This window comes from Globicephala melas, chromosome 16 (genome assembly GCF_963455315.2).
Source record: "Globicephala melas chromosome 16, mGloMel1.2, whole genome shotgun sequence".
NCBI lineage: Eukaryota > Metazoa > Chordata > Mammalia > Artiodactyla > Delphinidae > Globicephala > Globicephala melas.
In genome coordinates, this window is record NC_083329.1 from 48,402,840 (window position 1) to 48,423,246 (window position 20,407).

The 20,407-nt window shown below is 35.6% G+C and overlaps 1 protein-coding gene and 1 pseudogene across 2 annotated transcripts in view; one reads left to right on the top strand and one right to left on the bottom strand.

Annotated features, from left to right (window-relative positions):
* WAPL (WAPL cohesin release factor) overlaps positions 1 to 19,268 on the top strand; it is a 75,884-nt gene extending 56,616 nt beyond the window's left edge. For both annotated transcript variants that reach the window (XM_030862800.3, XM_030862799.3), the window contains exons 10-19: positions 3,072 to 3,183; positions 3,561 to 3,658; positions 4,373 to 4,449; positions 7,237 to 7,412; positions 8,118 to 8,233; positions 8,607 to 8,771; positions 12,035 to 12,242; positions 12,987 to 13,075; positions 16,515 to 16,610; positions 16,938 to 19,268. In XM_030862800.3, the coding sequence (XP_030718660.1) occupies positions 3,072 to 3,183; positions 3,561 to 3,658; positions 4,373 to 4,449; positions 7,237 to 7,412; positions 8,118 to 8,233; positions 8,607 to 8,771; positions 12,035 to 12,242; positions 12,987 to 13,075; positions 16,515 to 16,610; positions 16,938 to 17,003 (1,203 nt within the window). In that variant the 3' untranslated portion in view covers positions 17,004 to 19,268. The remainder of the gene's footprint in view (positions 1 to 3,071; positions 3,184 to 3,560; positions 3,659 to 4,372; positions 4,450 to 7,236; positions 7,413 to 8,117; positions 8,234 to 8,606; positions 8,772 to 12,034; positions 12,243 to 12,986; positions 13,076 to 16,514; positions 16,611 to 16,937) is intronic.
* On the bottom strand, positions 10,588 to 10,687 carry LOC115856495 (U6 spliceosomal RNA; annotated as a pseudogene).
* Positions 19,269 to 20,407: the final 1,139 nt, after the last annotated feature.

Sequence of the window (20,407 nt, forward strand, 5' to 3'; positions counted from 1 at the left end):
TTGTCACAGCAGCTGTATGACTTTGGACAAATCATTTAACCTCTTGGTTTACAATTTGGCAAATTCTTCTAAGGTTTAGCTCTGAGCATAATTCTGTTCCCTGCCTGAAATTCCTAAACTTGGCCCATTGGTATTTAGATTTCTTTTCCCAGTAAATTTTTTATTGTGTTTTGCCTAATCCTTCCCTTTTGAAAAAAATTTTTTTCCAGCGTAGAAACTACATTTAGGCTATTAGGAACTTCAGTTTTTAACCCTCTGTGGGTTTCAGGAATAAAGATTTAAAGGATCTTCAGAAAGAACCAGTTTCAATGAGCATTCATTTATTCCATAGTATCTTACGATGTCTGATTAACTGCTGCAAGGCACCAAGACTTGGAAGATTCCTAGGCACCTGCCCTTCTGTCAAGCAGTGTCCTTCATACTCAGGGTCATGGCCATGGCTACCCTTATGCTCAATACAACTCCCTAAGTTCAAGATGACTATGTTGCCTTTGGTTGATTTTAGTTCTACTTTCCTCTGGCTTTTTTTTAACTTGTAGAATCCCCAAAGACTAGTAGGCCAGTAGAAGATGAATTGGCCTTGTCGTTTTGAAAAAATAAGATTATTTATATATACCTGACTTTCAGATATTTCCAACATCTGAACTATATAAACATTGATTTTTCGACTGCCCACTAAACTGACAACTGAAGACATTTGCCTCAGAAAATTACAGAATGCTTTGTGCTACCCACATATGAACTTAGGGTTATTGCTCTGTTTAGTTAAGGTAGAGTAGGGAATAGATTCAGGTAGAGTGGAGGGTTGAGGGGTAAAGCAAGTTAACATTAAAAAGCAGGATACAAAATTGACACGTATTCAGTACTTTCACTTATTAAAATTAGAAAATAGCTGTTATGTTCAAAGTGTGGCTAAACAATCTTTCTACCTCACCAAACTATTTGTATACTGCTTTTAAAATATATTCATAATTTTTATTTACTTTTAACAATTTTACAACATATACTAATTTTTAATGCTATAAAATAAATTTGAGCCTATAATTTTTATTTGCATAATGGAATAAATACAGCTTTTAAAAATTATTATTATTAGTTCATCTCCCATATTATTGAACATTTAGATTCTTTCCAGGCATTCGCTCTTAAATAACATGATGGGAAACTTGTTCATTGAATTTTCTCCATCTTTTGTGGAATTTATTAGGATGGTAAACACCAGATAATAACTTTGTTATACTGTGTTAAGTAGTTAACTCACATGATTAAAACCAGAACACACAGTTGCTAATATTAGGATGCCTGCCTCCCCCCACCCCAACTTCAGCTATTCTTGGATATTGTGTTTGTTTTAAATTTTAACAGTAGAATTGTTTCATACAGTGACTATCTCCTACACATTAATTTTGTTTGTTTCGTTAATTGCTCAACCTCTTCCTTGAAATACATTGCTTCTCCTGATCTGCCATGGAAAGATACTTTAAAACATTAATACTATAATATTAAAATATAATTCAAATAACTGAGAGCTCACAATTGCTGAATAGCATTCTGATTAGTGATTTGGTTGTGCTTTAATGCTTTGAGGACTATTCCAGTTTCAAATAAAATGTTTGAATTGTAGGCTATTACTAGCTTATTATATACTGAATATAGCCTAAAATATCAAACAGTCCTTTTTATGCCTATAGAAACAGTCAAGTCCCTTTTTTGCATAAAATCTTATGAGTCTTTGCTATATTAACATCAAATCTTCATAAGCAAAGAAAGCCTCATTAGTCTTCAGTTTCACTTCTGTGACTCATGTGCTAACCTGCCTGTACCGATCTCATTACATTACTCTTTCAGGGACTTAGAATGAGAATTGAGCAAAATTTAATTTGTTTTTGTAGTGTTGAATTCTAGTTATATATTTGTCACCTTGGATATCAACCTTGTTCTTTTTAAAGTATAGAGTAAAATCTATAAGGTACAGAATAAAATCTCTTCTAAATCAGTAATAGGAAGATTTTCACTGATAAGGTCTGTTTTTTGCATTTCTGAATATCTATTTTATATGCAGTTCCAAATAGGCCAGGAAGACTTAATGTAAACTTGGATCTTTCAAAGGAAAAAGCTTTGGGAAGATACCCAGGTCTTTTCAGCCTTGTTAACTAAAGCATTTCTTTTGTTACACTAACGTTCCTTTATTGCAACAGGAACCAAATTGCCCATTGTTGGTGGGTGGTTTTATGTTTTTTAAAAGAAATACAATAAAAAGTAAGATTAATAATTAAAGGCAAATAAAGAGAAGGAAAAACCGAAACTGGTTTATAAATATGGCTCTGACTGTTCTATGCTTCCTCTAGTGGTAGTCCTGAATCATTATTTATATATAATTTTGTCATGGTGGCCACATTATGTATATCTAAGCTGCTAATAACCCTGTAGTATAAAGTTTAAAACTGGTGAATCTGAAACCCTAAAAGTAACAAAGGAGTTTTGTTCAGAATAGATAAGAAAATGTATAGAACAACAGGAAAAAGACAAGCAACTTTGCAAGAAAATAAGGAAAGAATATTTGACGGGACTTAACAGTAGAAGAAATACAGTTAACTGATAAATATATGAATACGAGCTCATTTGCTACAATTAGAAAAATGCAAAGTAAAGCAATAAGATACCAGTTTTTACCAACAGACAAAAATTTAGACACACCCACACCTTGTTCCTAGAGTATTACTTTTTACAGCCTTTGTGGTAAATTAATCCAACATATTGATTTGCAGTTAAAATACATGTACCCTTCAATTTGCCCTTGAGTCTTTATATGATGGTACCAGTATATATTTTATTGAACTGGCAAGTGATAGACTACTTTAAATAATGGATTTTCTCTGAAAACAACCCAATGGTTAAAAACATTTCTTCAGCTTAAGAATTTAAATGTTTAATTTTATTTAAAAAAGCATTTTCTGTATTACTGTGGGCTGGTAGCATGCAGTATGCGTTTTAAAAAAAGCAGTCTCTAGAAGTGTTGCCTCAGTTATTGCTAAGAGTCAGTATTCATTAATGGTGCTTTTGATTTTCAGACTGGGCATTTAGCTATGGAGACATTACTGTCCCTTACTTCTAAACGAGCCGGAGACTGGTTTAAAGAAGAACTACGGCTTTTGGGTGGTCTGGATCATATTGTAGATAAAGGTATGATATACACACACGTATAACATTTTTATATATTATTTGAAGCCTGCGGAAAATATTCTATTTACATACTTCAAAGAATAATTGCATCAGTTTGAAAAGGTCTGTTCCTTTTCGTAGCATCTTGAAAATCTCTTAACTTTTAAAGGAAAGGCCATTAACAGTTTGATATTGGGGAATTATGGAAATAAAATAATTATAATAAATCAGATTTTCGTAAATTTCAGCATCTCACACTATAAAACTTAGAATAAACAGTGTTCGGAGAGGTTCCAGCATATTCATAGCATGTGTACAGATGGCTTTTAATGTTAGTAAAGGGGGTAAGTATTGAAGTGGTGAGACATGCTAATTTATGTCCATTTCTTTTCTCCTAGTGAAAGAATGTGTGGATCATTTAAGTAAAGATGAAGATGAAGAGAAACTAGTAGCCTCATTATGGGGAGCAGAGAGATGTTTACGAGTCTTAGAAAGTGTAAGTATGGACAACTATTTGGAGAAAATTATTTAATCTTAAATGTGACTCTGTATGTGAGACTGTCATAGTTTATATTACATATCCCTAGAGTTTCACTTTTGTTAATCCAAATTGAAATTGTAACTGTAATGCAGTCTATTTGTTCTTTGACTTTTATGAATGACTTAACCCAGTTCAGTGTAGATTAGAATTTATTCTGCCGGTGAATTTCAGGATGCATAGACTGTGTGTTGACCAGATTGGATTAGCTAGGTACTTTATGAAACATCTATGGGAAAATAATCTAGTGTGAATGAAAAGTTCCTGGCACAGATGAAATTGAAATTGTTCCTTTTCTAGAGTGTCAGGTACATTTGATAAACAGATCTAATTTTTTAAAATTCTAAATGAATCTACTTAAGTAGTTTAAAATATTAGTTTATTAAGTTAGTGATTGCTCTTTTCTGACATTTAAAGTGCTTGGTAGTTCATTACAGTGAATGTATAGTACAGAATATATTAATTATGAGCAAGCAATTATAAGAGTGGTGTTTACATTCTGTAAAAAAGCTATAGCTCTATTATTTTAAATTTAGAACATGTGGGTTGTTATTCCCTTAGATGACAAGGGCTAATTATGCCTCATCTTTATGTCTTTTAGAGCACTGTGTGTTGTGTGTGAATGAATGAATGTTATGGATTGCCACAAAACTTCAAAATTTTCCCTTTTAGGTAACGGTGCATAATCCAGAGAATCAAAGCTACTTGATAGCATATAAAGATTCACAACTCATTGTTTCATCAGCTAAGTAAGTTTTTCTGAAATGTCATGCTATTTATTTAAAGCATTTGGATTGACCATAAAGGAAGTGCCATTGTATCACCTTCCTCCATAAAGTACTTCTTTCTGTCAAGTTCTGTGAACCAGAAGTGGTGCAGTATAGTACAAAAGTTAGAGGAGTACAGATTCTGAAGCCAGAATAACTTTGAGTTTGGATCCCAGCTTCAGAACTTCAGCCCTATAACCTTGGGCAAGAATACTTACAGGTTCATCAGAAGAGGGGTAATAATTGTATCTACCCACCCAAGGTTGTTGTTGCAATAAAAAGAATTAGTATATGTTAATGTATCTTAAATTATATATGATATATATTTTAAATAATATTTTAATTCTAAAAATTTTTAAACTATCTTTTGTATATTGTATATAATATATATTATATACAATATATATTAAGGAGTTTTTATATATATATGTAAAGTCTAGAACAATGCTTGGCATATAGTAAGCACTAAGCATTAGTCCTTATTTTTATTGTAAATGAAGTTGACTAGCTGCTTTCTACTGTTTATTTATACCTGTTTCCCCAGATCTATATGTAGCTTCCTCCATTTCACACTCTCCACCCAACTTTCTTGACATTAGGCTAATGCTGTCACTCAGTGTGTGTAAAATTTCCAAGTATGTCTCCAGTCCTGGTTCTAGCTTATTACAGCAGCTTCTTCCTAATAAGTCTATTTTAGTTTTTGATACCTCTGCCCTGGTACTCTGGCCTCTAGCCTCTCCAACATAATACCACAGGGGTTTAACTTTCCCCAGATTTCTGTCTTGTAAAAATAATCCCAAACTCCTAATCTCTGTGATCCCTTGTCTTTGGATGTATGTTCAAAGTCCTTAGTAGAGTATCAAAGGTCCACTACAGCCTGACTCAAGTTTATCTGTTTTTTAAGTTCTTATTTTGGAGAATTTCAAACAGAGACAAAAGTAGACAATAGTTTGATAAACCCCAGTGTACACTTCATGCAGCTTGAATAATCATCAAACATTGGCCAGTCTTGTTTCCATGTATAACCCTATCCATTCCCCCCTCTACATTATTTTGGAGCAAATTACAGATTTCATCCATAAATACTTGAGTATATAATCTCTAAAAGAGGACTCTAAAAAATATAACCACAATACCATTTTCATCTCTTAAAAATTATTAATTGCTTAATATTATCATAAATCCAGTCAGTATTCAAATTTCCCATAGTCTCAAATTTCTAATAGTCTCTAGTTCCCAATAGACTTGTTTTTAAGCTGTAGGTTTCCCCTCCATCTCTTTAAATTTTGTATCACAGTTAGTATCCTTAAGGCATGTGTTGTTGTTTTGTTACCATGTTTTACTCTCCCTCACCAAAGAGTATTCTTGCAAGTTAAATCTATTTCTTATTTTTAAAACGTCTCCTGTATACTTCATGACCCCTGACAAATGGACTTCTAAAAGGAGGTTAGGAACCTTTGCGATTAGGAACTTGTGTCAGAAGAGCTGACACAAGTCTTAGAAGTGGCAGTAGACGTCAGAATTGGATGTTTGTGAAAGACTTTTTGAAACTTTCAGTAGAACCCTGATAAATGCAGGGATAGCATATTGAACAATTAAATGGTATACCCTTACTGTTCTCCCCTCACCTCCCAACAGATTTAGCTCAGTGCTACTTAAGGCAGTTAACAGTAACGGCATGGTAATTCTGGCGAACATCCTCAAACATCTAAACAAATTATTTTAGGTTAGACACGAACACCTTCCTCACTAGAGGATGTGTTTTAAGGAGCAGCTAGAGGGGGATTAGATATAGTACAGTTTTCTTTAAGGGTTTTGTGTGGTATATAATACATGAAGAATCAACTGACAGAGTCAGCTTACCTCATTCTCTCATAGACTTTTTTAAGTTAATGGACTTAGTGATTTAAAGAGAGTCTTGAGAAATACTAGACCCACTTAAAAATTACATTTCCTTGTTATTTTGGGTAGCATCTTGAGAGTCCTTGGATGTATCTGGTACCCTTGTATGTCTGCCAGGAGACATGTCAGTTAAATGACCTCATGTTAAAAAAAATGATTTGCTCTGATGTTTATGAAGTATTTTAACATCCATTTACATAAGGTTATTATGCACTGTTAATATAAATAATATACTTTACTTGCTAAGAGCTTACATTCTAAAGGAAAAAACATTAAATCAAATTCAGAAGTGTCCAGTGTTAGCTTTTAAAGGTTTTACCTTGTTTGGAGTGGTGTAGTGGTAGTTCTGTTATGTTGGAGAGATTGGTAAAATGGGGGACAGCTGTAGGTAGTATAGTTATAAACTTCTGCATTGACTTTATAATTTTAACTTTGCTTAGAAAAATTTATATTATCAGGTTTTCCCAAAATAAAATTGAGCACCTGGTGTGATATCAGACATGTTTGGTACATGACTGGATAGTTGATATAACTTTTGGGGTAGAAAAAAATTAATTTGGCAGCATTTATGACAGATTTATCTTTTTTCTTTGTATGTTTTAAAAATATTTATTTACTTATTTATTGGCTGCGTCGGGTCATAGTACTGGCACGCAGGATCTTTAGTTGCCGCATGCATGTGGGATCTAGTTCCCCGACCAGGGATTGAACCTGGGCCCCCTGCATTGGGAGCACGGAGTCTTACCCACTGGACCACCAGGGTGGTCCTTATGACAGATTTAAAACATTAAGGTCGAAGTAGGTAGAAATTCTTAGTGTAACTATTTTAGTTTAGCATAATAGTCTGTATTTTGTCTTCTCTTCAAGAGCATTACAGCATTGTGAAGAATTGATTAAGCAGTATAACCGTGCTGAGAACAGTATATGCTTACCTGACAGTAAGCCTCTGCCTCACCAGAATGTAACTAATCACGTGGGCAAAGCAGTGGAAGACTGCATGAGAGCCATCATTGGGGTGTTACTCAATTTAACTAATGATAATGGTAAGTCATATTTTCTACATATATTCTCAATGATAGATTGTATTACATGTTTAAGAAAGTTAATCCCCCCCCCCTTTTTTTTTTACTCTTTCGTTTGTTTATTTTGGCTGTGTTGTGTCTTTGTTGTTGTGCATGGGCTCTCTCTAGTTGCGGTGAGCACGGGCTACGCTTGGTTGCAGTGTGTGGGCTTCTCATTGTGGTGGCCTCTCTCGTTGTGGAGCATGGGCTCCAGGTGTGCAGGCCTCAGTAGCTATGGTATGTGGGCTCAGCAGTTGTGGCTTGCGGGCTCTAGAGCACAGGCTTAGCACTTGTGGCACACGGGCTTAGTTGCTCTGCGGCATGTGGGATCTTCCTGGACCAGGGCTCGAACCCGTGTCCTCTGCATTGGCAGGCGGATTCCCAACCACTGTGCCACCAGGGAAGCCTCTCCCTTGTTTCTTGTCTTGATGTAGTGATTTTTAAATTGCCATCATGTAATTCACTTATTCATGTATAGATTTAACTGCTTTTAGGAGTTGATATTTTTAGAACCAGCTTGGTAGCTTGGCTCAGAAATATTATAATCAACGATGTATTTTAATAAAGGAATAGCTATACTTTTTTTTCAAGATACATGTTTTTAACTTTTAATATTCATGTTAATAAGTATTGGTTGTCATAAAGAATCAGTAACAATTTTCATACTCTTCCCATTCTCCATTTTAGAATGGGGCAGCACCAAAACAGGAGAACAGGATGGCTTGATTGGCACAGCGATGAACTGTGTGCTTCAGGTTCCAAAGTACCTACCTCAGGAGCAGAGATTTGATATTCGAGTGCTGGTGAGTTGAAGTGTGACTGTTTCAGAAATGAGTACTTGATCTATTAAGATAAAAACTTCATCTTAGTTTTGGATTTAAGAACCAGCTGTTTAATATGTTGTGGGTTTCAATTGATTCCTTATGAATATACCTCTTATTGTACAAAAGAGAGCTATGAAGGGCCCTGTGTAAAAATAAAAAGTATAAGAACTAAAAGTGGTGACTTTTAAAAGTGGTGAAATCTTTGTTTGGGAAGATCATATACTGGTTTTTAACCACTTTGTAGATGGTAGAGCACTGATTAGTTTTCTGGCTGCCAGTAAGAGTTATGTATATTGTGTTCATTTGCTTTTAATTCTTCCCTGTGGTAACATGCATGTTTTAATTTTTATAGGGTTTAGGTCTACTGATAAATCTAGTGGAGTATAGTGCTCGGAATCGGCACTGTCTTGTCAACATGGAAACATCGTGTTCTTTTGATTCTTCCTTCTGTAGTGGAGAAGGAGATGATAGTTTAAGGATAGCTGGACAAGTTCACGCAGTTCAGGCGTTAGTGCAGGTAAGCAACAATTTAAAACCTAACACTTTCAGTTTGTTGCATCTGTCCAATTTCTTGATCAGTTGCATCTTCTCTCTCCCCCCTCCCTCCCCTCTCCCTTTCTCTAACTCTCACCAGTTCTGTGAGAGGTACACTGGGTTAGAATGTATACCATTACTTCTCTGCTGACTGTTTTCAACTACTATAATCACTTGTTAGACATTGTTAGCAAAAAGCAGAAACAAGGCATATTTGTTTATGAATCAAGGTAGATGATTAACAACAAATTAGGAATTAAGTTCTAGCGCTATCCTGGTTCAAGTCCTCCAGCATTTACTTACTGGTCTGATCTGTGCAACTAAATATTGGGACGTACTTTTCAAAGTATAATTTCCTGGCTTAGGAATTGTGTCAGAATATGTGTTTTAAAATTGATGTCTCCAACTCGCTCCACCCCAAAAACCGAACACTCCCTCTCCCCTCTATTTATACTCCCCCCCAAACCGTATGTGAGTTTTTGTTTTTTGACAATGCTGGGCATTACAGTTTTTACTTTTTGCCAGTTCCTAGCTACCTGTGTAATTTTCTTAAATGACAATTTGTACATGTTCACAAGTGATAGAGAACCATTCTTTTCATTTTTTTCTGAAGCCTTTGCTAACCTTTAATCCTTTCGGCCTTTTTGAAACTAGAAGTGCTTGAACTGTGTCTTGAGGTAATCTTCAACAACTTGGATCTTTTCCTGAGTCATAACTAGAAGCCCATCATTCTCTTTTCAAACATTTTGATCTCAGGACTTCTCTATACTCTTAACAATTATTGGGAACTCCAAAGAACTTTTGTTTATGTGTGCTTTATCTATTGATATTTACTAAATTAGAAATCAAAACAGAGAAAAGTGTAAAATACAGGCACTCATTCTATTAACCACTGGAGCAATAACATAATCACATAGCATGTAGATTCTGGAACACTCCACCATACAGTCATGAGAGAATGAAAGAAGTCAGTTGACCTTTTAATATTCTTATGAATGCAGTTTTGACTTCACCGACTCCCTGAAAGGATCTTGCGTTCCCCTAGGGATCCTTGAACCCAATTTTAAGAAATATTGCTTTATATAAAGCTTAAATTTTATTTTCTTAAGGGTATTAAAGTTTACATACCACTCTTGTATATACTCAGCAAGTTTTTGAGATCTACTTGGCATTTAGTTTTCAGGTAGTTGTCATTAGTAACTTGGGATTTTCTCCAAATTGTATCAGCAAATATATGAAATGCTTTCTGTACATTCAACACTGTATCAGCACAGGGAAGTAAGTGAAGGCAAAAGATTTTAGTGTGTGTTCCCTTTCAGACTTTTTGGTGTATACTTCCATTGACAATTGTACTTCCATTGTTTGTTTTTAATTGAAGTATAGTTGATTTAAAACGTTGTGTTAATTTCTGCTGTACAGAAGAGTGACTCAGTTACATTCTTTTTCATATTCTTTTTCATATTCTTTTCCATTATCATATTCATACATTCTTTTTCATATTCTTTTCCATTATGGTTTATCCCAGAACACTGACTGTAGTTCCCTGTCCTGTACAGTAGGACCTGTTGTCCGCCCATTCTGTATGTAATAGTTTGCATCTACTAACCGTAAACTCCCAGTCCATCCCTCCCCCACTCCCCTCCCCCTTGGCAACAAATCTGTCGCTGTATCTGTGGGTCTGTTTCTGCTTTGTAGATAGGTTCATTTGTGTCATATTTTAGATTCCACATATAAGTGGTATCATATGGTATTTTTTTCTTTGTGACTTACTTCACTTAGTATGATAATCTCTAGTTGTAAAAAGTATGGAACACTTCACGAATTTGTGTGTCATCCTTGTGCAGGCGCCAGGCTAATCTATTGTTCCAATTTTAGTATATGTGCTGCTGAAGTGAGCACTGTACTTTTTTTTTTAACATCTTTATTGGAGTATAATTGCTTTACAATGGTGTGTTTGTTTCTGCTTCATAACAAAGTGAATCAATTATACATATACAAATGTTCCCATATCTCTTCCCTCTTGCGTCTCCCTCCCTCCCACCCTCCCTATCCCACCCCTCTAGGTGGTCACAAAGCACCGGGCTGATCTCCCTGTGCTATGCAGATGCTTCCCACTAGCTATCTGTTTTATGTTTCGTAGTGTATATATGTCCATGCCACTCTCTCACTTTATCACAGCTTACCCTTCCCCCTCCCCATATCCTCAAGTCCATTCTCTAGTAGGTCTGTCTTTATTCCCGTCTTGCCCCTAGGTTCTTCATGACATTATTTTTTCCCCTTAGATTCCATATATATGTGTTAGCATACAGTATTTTTCTCTTTCAAAGACTTACTTCACTCTGTATGACAGACTCTAGGTCCATCCACCTCATTACAAATAGCTCAATTTCGTTTCTTTTTATGGCTGAGTAATATTCCATTGTATATATGTGCCACATCTTTATTCATTCATCTGTTGATGGGCACTTAGGTTGCTTCCATGTCCTGGCTATTGTAAATAGAGCTGCAATGATACATGACTCTTTTTGAATTATGGTTTTCTCAGGGTATATGCCCAGTAGTGGGATTGCTGGGTCGTATGGTAGTTCTATTTTTAGTTTTTTAAGGAACCTCCGTACTGCTCTCATAGTGGCTGTATCAATTTACATTCCCACCAACACTGCAAGAGGGTTCCCTTTTCTCCACACCCGGTACTTCTATTGTTAATAATACTAGTTGAGATTCACTTCTGAGTCTCTCTGAAAACTGGCCTTTTACTTTCACTGGTTCTTGTTTATTTCTTTAAATTTCTTTTAAAGAAGCTATGTTGCTTTTCCCCAATACTATGTAGCTTTATTCAGTGTCCTTCCTTCCCTCCTTCCAGTTAATTTATCCAGGCTGCTTAGGTTTAAAGAATTTTTAACTCTTTTAATTTTAACCTTTAATTTGTAGTTTTTGCTTGAATTTCCTGTCAGTATTATCTAAATTAAGGGAAGGAGTTAAGATTTTCATTTTTAAAAACAATGTATGCATAAAAACAATGGATGCATCATCAGTAGATTGCACTTGATTGAACCCCAGTGGCATTTATATTTTTGTTTTGGCCTTCAGTTGGATGTAGAGTGAAGGCTTTTATTGATACCCTTTTTACCAAACAGCATGCTTCTTAGGGTTAGTGATGTTTAAAAGCAAATAGAGCCTTATATTTGGGTACATACATGTTGGTTGGTGATCCTTTTAATGATCTTCAAAAATGATGTTTATCAGCTATTCCTTGAGAGAGAGCGAGCAGCACAGTTGGCAGAAAGTAAAACAGATGAATTGATCAAAGATGCTCCCACCACTCAGCATGATAAGAGTGGAGAGTGGCAAGAAACAAGTGGAGAAATACAGTGGGTATCAACTGAAAAGAGTGATGGTACAGAAGAGAAACATAAGAAGGAGGAGGACGATGAAGAACTTGACCTCAATAAAGGTATATTTATTTTGACTGGTGTATTAAAAAAAGTAATGTGGTTTTTTTCCTGCAAGACTTTCTTTTAATTCGTGTGTTGTAATAATCTAGCTATTTTATGGCCTCTCTAGTTCAGTGCAGACAAGCTTTGCTTTTTCATAGTTCTTCTTCCTTGGCTTCCTAGCAGTGAGGAAGGTATATGTGCAGTGTGGGGGAGGTTTGCTTTTCCTCCCTGGTTCGTTCTTTACTCATCTGTAAAGAGAAGCAGCCAAATAATATGACCTCTAAAGGTTTTAGAGTTTTGAAATTTTGCCCGTATTTTAAATTGGGTTGTCTTTTTTTGTTGTTGTTGAATTTTAAGAATTCTGTGTATTTTAGAGACTTGACTCTTATCAAGTACATGATTTGCAGGTAAATTCGGTGAGTTGTCTTCACTTTTTTGATGGTGAAGCTTTAAATTTGATGAAGTCTAACTTAATCTGTTTTTTATGTTGTCACTTGTGGTTTTGGTGTTATGTCTAAGAAACCATTTCCTAACCCAAGGTCACAAAGATTTAGTCCTGTGTTTTCTTCTGAAAGTTTTACGGTTTTAGCTTTTAATTAAGGTCCCTCTTCCACTTGTGTTATTTTTTTGTTAATTTGTGTGGATATCCCATCTTCCTAGCACCATTTATTGATGTTCAGCAGTTGGTTTCCTGGGGGCGTTTGTTTTCTTGTGGGCTTTTTTTTGGATGTGCTGTTACGGTTTTGTTTTAATACTTTCAGCCCTTCAGCATGCTGGCAAACACATGGAGGACTGCATTGTGGCCTCATACACAGCACTACTTCTCGGGTGTCTCTGCCAGGAGAGTCCAGTAAGTTCAGTGTTGTTTTATGTATCTTAAAAGGATTCCATTGCGATCACTTCACATCATTACCTAATTATTATTTATTTCCCCTCATGCTAAAAACATTTATATATTTGGTGAGCTTTAGAAGGTGCATTTCAAAGTAAGAGTATATTGGGTTTGATGAGTAAGTTCCAGATTGATGGAGGAATGATTTCACATGTCTTTGGTTGAAGTAAAAGAACATCATATAAAACCTGCACTCAGCTGACTTAAGGTGGAAAAGTCTAGCCTCAGTGATATCATCAAGGACTCATAATTTCTATTCTTAAACTCTGCTGTCCTCTGCATATTGTCTTATCCTTTGCTAGCTCTCTTCATGGCCCTATGCTGACTCTGGCTATGTGTCTCATCTAGTTAAATAATGTCCAGCAGAAGAACGTGGCCTCTTTGTTTCTTTGTAAGAGCAATGGTTTCTTTTCTCTAGGACCTCTCCACACCCACTGCAAAAAGTAGACTTCCCTTTACCTTGGCCAACATTAGCTCACATGATTTTGTTTGATCTACTCACTGGCCGGGAAAATGGGATTACTATGTGAGATTTAGATCATCATTATGTAACTATGAGAAGCATGTGAGTGTCTACACAATTGGGCTGGATCAGCACAAAAGTGGACAGGTTCTGGCTGTTCAGACAGTCTGCTTTAAAATCGGGGACATGTGGATTTTTTCTTTTTTTTTTTAACATAAAGGCCCAGTAGAAGAGCCAAATTTTACAAAAAAAGGAGTTGTTTTTTTCCCTTACAAGCAAGGGCATTCAGGACGCAAGAAAGAGTGGAGATGTATTGTATAGGAGGATTAGAAGAACATAATTATGATATGAAGGGCTTCTATCAGCCTACCCTTATTTCCTCATTTTTGCCATTGAGTTTTCTGCATTGCCCTGTATCTGTCTTAAGTCCTGTGCATTTTTCTGACTCCTTCTTGTTCATCTCTTCCATATTTATATTATAGACAGCTCAGATCTAAATGCACAGTAGCCCACTTCGTTGTGGCCTTTGCTGGCACAGCTGCTTTCAGGATCAAGACCAGAGTTCTTACTGTGGCTCTGGAGTCTCTGCAAATCTTTATTCCTTTTCCTGAATCCTTCAGCTCAGCTCTTTTCCTTATTTCCTTAAAATCCGGAGATTAAGGACAAATGAGAAACACATACCAAGCAAAGGGAAGGAGGAAGACTCCCCCCTCGCCCCCTCAAAAGAAAAAAACAATGGGTATGCTATTTAAATTTAAAGATTTTTAGGTATTGTATTTTGTATACACCTGGTTTCAATCATGTTCTTTCTTAAATAATCATTCTTAAAATTAATTATCAGGTGTGATTTATTTAGGGCCATCTTTTTCCCATGTTAATAATTTCCTATTTGTCTGTTTCTCTCCTGTCTCTAAAGAGATAAGTTCCTTAGGTTGTAAACAATATTGTGAATTCATAGAGCCCAGGATGTCTTTGTTGCCTTGGGAATCATTATGATTATAACGCCAAAGAGCTAGCTGATGCCACAAAATCTGAAAGAAACTGGTTTGCCCAATGTTTAAGTGGAGGAGAGACAAGAAAGCAGGTGGTTATATGCAGTTAAGTGCTGCTTTATGGTAAAGGACAACATGCTTAGGAAGCCCAGGAGACCCTGGTGTCATTTTCCATTACCCACTATACATCTTGGTGCATTGCAATGGTCAGTCTTCTCTCTGGTCTTTCTGTCCTTGCTGCTCTCGACACTCTCCATTCCTGAAATCCTGCACACTGCCACCATAGCTGACTTCCTTAAGAGCACATCTGATCATGTAACTCCTTTCTCATCAGTCTTTCCTGACTCACCATCATTTAGGGAATGATGACTTTGTTTACTGTAAGACTCCAAACTTAAATGCTTCTCCAATTTTTCTTATTTTAAATTTTATTTTATTGAAGTATAGTTGATCCAATATTAAAATCTGTCATACCCTGTGGGTACTTTTTCTAAATTTCCCTAATAGGCCATGCCATTTCACACCTTTTCTTTTTATACCTGCTGCACACTATTTAAAAATAAATGCTCAGGGACTTCCCTGGTGGTCCAGTGGTAAAGAATCCACCTTTCAATGCAGGGGATACGGGTTCGATCCCTGGTCAGGGAACTAAGATCCCACATGCCATGCAGCGCGGCCAAAAAAAAAAAATTGCTCAGGCTCTCCTTCCTATGCCTCAGCTACTTTTTATGTTGTATTCTGTAGTGTGTTGATAGAAAAGGATTTGATTTGGGTTGTTGAGGGCTTTCACTCAAAGTCTAGGATCTCATCATTTATTCTGAATGATAGAAGTACACTTTTCTATTGAGCACTCTTCATAGACAACATAGCCACTGTTCTTCCCACCACGGTGCTATCATGTCCCTTTCCTAGAAACTGGTTAAAGATGTCATTAAATCCAGCGTTCCTTTACCTCTGCAGTTAGTTACCATAGCTATTGCCCTTATAACATACTCTCCACTTTTCAGTATATTTAAAAAATATAAGTATTTTAAAGATTTTAGCTCCAAGATCTAACCCAGTAGCAGTTAAAGTTGGAAGGAGGGGATTGGTTGCAAATTTCCTAAGAGATAATATGTACTCTTTCCTCCCCTGCCTCCATCAACAAAAGTCAAATCGGAAGCTTCCCACTTCCTCCCCATCTTGTGGCCCAAAACTCGGGACAACATTTTTTTGTATGTGCTTTTTATTACAGGTGAGCCTCCTTAGAAGAGCTATACTTAAAATGCTTAAAGCATTTAAAAAATATATTGAAATAAAACAGTTTTTAAAGCAGGCCATCTATTTTTCTTACAACAAATTGGTTTATATATAGTTTGGCTGCTTCTTGGTAATAATGGAGGGAAACATTTTAATCTTCTCTCCTGGCATTGCCTACATTTTCCTTCTCATAGATAATATTATATTATCTTTGGAAAGATACAGTTAATTCCTAGCCTACATAGGAACACTAAGAATTTTCTTTGATCTTTTTCTTTGTATTCCTAAGCAGCTTTTTGGATACATTCTAAGTCTGTACTCCTTCCCTCTCCCTCCATCTCCTTCCATCTCCACCACCCTTCACCCCCCCAACACACACATTCAACAGTGCATTTTGTTATTTCAGGCATCTTTCTGTGCATTTACAAAAGTAAACATGCACATGTTTCTTTGTAGCCTTTGTCAGCTTTACCTTTTTTCCTTTCTTTCTGAGAATGGGATAGAGTAGGGAATGGACACACACACTTACAGAATTAAGGAGTGTGGAAAAGGAAATCACATAGGTCCTTGAACTACTATCTACAAGGAGTTCAAGGACCTTGTAGAAGTTTGAAATAGGGTGTGTGTGCCAAAATCAACAACACAGTGCAAGGTTCAAGCTTATGGTTTGTGTCACCTGACCAATGTTTCCATGTTTCCTCAGATCAATGTGACCACTGTGCGTGAGTATCTGCCAGAAGGGGACTTTTCAATAATGACAGAGATGCTCAAAAAATTCCTGAGCTTCATGAATCTTACTGTAAGTGGCTTCTATTGCAGCTTCTGTGGTTTTAATTATGATACATTAATGACAGTAGAAATACAAATACTTGGCCATAGTGAATAGAAGCAAAAAAAAAGATTCTCTTAATAATTGTGTTCTGTTTCTTTAAGATAACTGAATTATTATGGCCAAATATATTGATACTGTATTATCAAAGCCACAATCTGTTTTGATTCATAGTGTTTGTTTGGTTTAGTAAAGCTAAAGAATTTAAGCTCTTATTCAATACTTTTGAAAATTTGATAAATATTAATTGGTACTTCCTCTCCCCCCCGCCCCCACCTCAAATCCTCCCCTTTTCAGTGTGCTGTTGGAACCACAGGCCAGAAATCTATCTCTAGAGTGATTGAATACTTGGAACACTGCTAGCTGCTTTACCTTTGCTTCAGGTGCTCGGTAATGCTGGAGCTATTCTTAGACAAAGAAAAGTCACGAAAGAAGTCCTTGAAGATATACCAAGAACATTCATCAGTATCATTCATATGTGGATTTTTAAGGCCACCTGATTTCTTCTTCGTCATGCATTCTGCATTTGCTAAATGACAGTTACTACATCAATCTGCAACTATCAAAAATGAGGGAAAAGGTTCAGGCTGTTAACAGTTCCACACAGTATTTAAACACACTTTGGCAGAATTTATACTCTCCCCTTGTTTTCTTGCTTTTATTCTGGGCAAGTTTTAAGGGGAAAATTTGTGCTGCTGTTAGTGCAACTGCTGTGTATGTTGAGCCACTGTTGTCATGCCAGCCAGGTGCAAAGGCAGCTTAGCTACTGAGGTATCGAATGTTCTGGGGACATTCTAGACAACAGCTTAGTTCCTTTTTCAGGCTCATTTGCTTTTGCTTTTTTGTTGAATGATTCCGATCGTAAATAAAGCTTTTAATAATTTTGTGAATTTTTTTTGTTGTTGTTCCCTGAACTACTGTCTATATTTAAAATTAGATGGAATCCAAAGACACAAGGGATTAATAGTATATTTTTTTATTCTTGATTTGGTTTGGGTTGTCAAAACTGTTTTTCACCTTTGAGACCATGACCATATTCATTATCATATCATAATGAGTCATAGCTATAGACGCAAGAAAACAAATAACAGTTTGAGGGAATATAAGATGATGTGCCCTGTTAAAAGGATGAAGCAAAATAGACAAACCCAGGGTAGTTTACCCTTAATGTTAGGGGAGGCTCTTGAAACATGATTAAGTTTTGAGGGAGAACTCTCTAGATATATTTTCTAATGTTCAGTACAGTAAATATAAGTAAGCTAAAACACCAATGTAGAATTCATGTTTCCAGATAACATGTATATTCTTCTATAAGAGTGACAGGATCAAATGCATAAACGCAAAGCCTTAAATTGTTGGTTTAGAGAAGATCCTTTTTTTCATTCAGATTCTTTTAGTTCATAGAACAGTGTGTTGTTTGGAACACACAAAACACATTTTATGTATTTAATTTCACAACACTGCAAATTTTTATTATATTAATTATTGTTCAGACCACTGGTTAATACATTTTTTCTTTTTTCTTGATCAGGCCTGAATACAGGCTTTCCAGAGATTTCGTTTAATACATTAAAATACCTTTCAGGTAGTTATGTTTCTTCATTGGATTTGTAAAACTTGAAGCCATAAAAATATTAGTTTGGTGTGTATTGGGGAAAATAGCTGAAAGTCTAATTTTTACCCATTTAGACTTTGTTATTTCCTTGTATAAAGTGACAAATTGGGGCTCTTGGATCAGTGCCACCTGTAATGTTTTTTAATGCAGTGGCTGCCTTTTATTGTCTTCCTATTTTTGATAATGCAGATTGTTGGGAAATCTATAAGGAAGTAACTGATTCCAGTCAAATTGTTTTCTTCTTCCTCCTACCCACCCCAAACCCCACCCATCACCTTGTAAGAGCATAGTATGCCAGTGTAACTTGGGAAAGATTGAGGTTGTATTTGCCCTGAGTATAAAAGCTAGCTTAGCAAACTATTTTAAAAGCTTATTGGTAAATGATATCCATAAAATTGAATTAGTTAAATTATTTTAAAATACACTGATATTTATTACTCATTGGATTTAGGAAGAGATTTTTAGTGTTGATCAAACTGACTTGTGGCAGATGGTAAGGGGTATTATAAAACATTTGGATAAGAACAATCAGGGCGAACTACATTTTTCTGTTACACTGGTAATCATTTGAGAATTGATTTACCTCAGTGTTTAACAGTTTTTTTGTTTTGTTTTTTAAATAATAACTAATTGTCAAGCACTGATAGAGATGCAGATTTTGGTGGGGAGTGGTGGGGGAGAAATCACCTCACCAACCGCAGTGCATTTGTGTGTTTTTAACCCTCAGAGAACTCTGCATTTTAGGGTACTTGAGGCTGACTTGCAAATTAAAGTTTTAAAGTAACCTTTTTTTCCATTGTAAATATTTCTGTAAATACTATCAATCGGAAATTAGAAGGTAGAGTACTTTTTTGAATCCAATCCTATTTTTATTTTATACAGTATTTCTCAGCTGTGATCTTTGGAGCAAAAGCCAACGGCAGGAAAAAACTAGTTTGTACCAGTTTCATGAAGTATGTCTTTGGGTTTTTGTAAATAATTTTAACTCAAATAAAATTGCTACTTTCAATACACATGTTGTCTTTAACATAAATCTATTGAACTATTTTGGAGGAGGAAGTCTCACGAACTTGATATAGCCAACTAATGGGAAACATGATGTGTCACTTAAGTGAGTTTCACACTTTGAATATGCACATAAAAATTTAACCAATTTTTGTTAAACACTATATCTCCCCATGTTTTTAATAATACTCATCTGAATGTAATGTCAACTGAGCAGCTCACATATTAGGGATGGTAGTTTTCTGGTTAAGTAGTCATGCCCTCGGTGTGTTTATTAAGTTGCTTTAATCCTTTTGCTCCTCTGAATATGACCCAAGACTTCTTTGCGTTTGAGTTTTTAGAGCTGCTTTTTAGTTTTTCAGTTTTCTTCTTAGTTGACAGCCTTTAAGTTTCCTGTATTTACTCAAGTGGGTTCCTCAACCTCTCCTCAGTGCTTTTAACTACAAACCTAGATGAAAGGATCTGTCCTGGAAGTTCCCATCTACTTTCCCCTCTTACCCACATAGAGATAGTATATAACCTGTTTAAGAGTGCAGGCTAAGGATATAGAAAGATCGTAAAAAAAATGCATAAATTTTGAATATTAATGATGTTTATGGACTTTGAATAAATTCCTGAACTTTTATTCTGTTTACTCAGCCAGAAATGGGGGATAGTACTTAACCTCAGTGTTGTGACAATTAAGATGGTACATGTGAAGCATTCAGTGTTTCAAACAGGTCTTGGTAAACAGTAGCTTTTATCAAACAATTTTGTTTTCACTCCATCAGGAAATGGAAGAACAAATGTGCAGAACAATTTTAAACACCTGGGATAATACCTTTGCATATCACTGTGGGTACTGGGTTTGGGTTACTTTAAAGGCAAATCTCTAAAATTGTTGTTTCAAAACATATTATTAATATCTTGGTAGTGACTAATAAAGCAGGGGAAAAATGGAATAAAATTAAGTAATCATTAAAATGTTTCAAATAAGATTTTTCCTTACATAAGAAGCAAGGACCAGAAGAAGTTTGCACAATTCACTGTCAGTTAATTGGTATCCTGATACTGGATGCATAGATAATTTCATACAGAAAGTTTTTAAACTGAAGAAAAAAATTGAATAAATACTGTTGAGTGTTTTGGTCAAACCTCTATTCCCTTA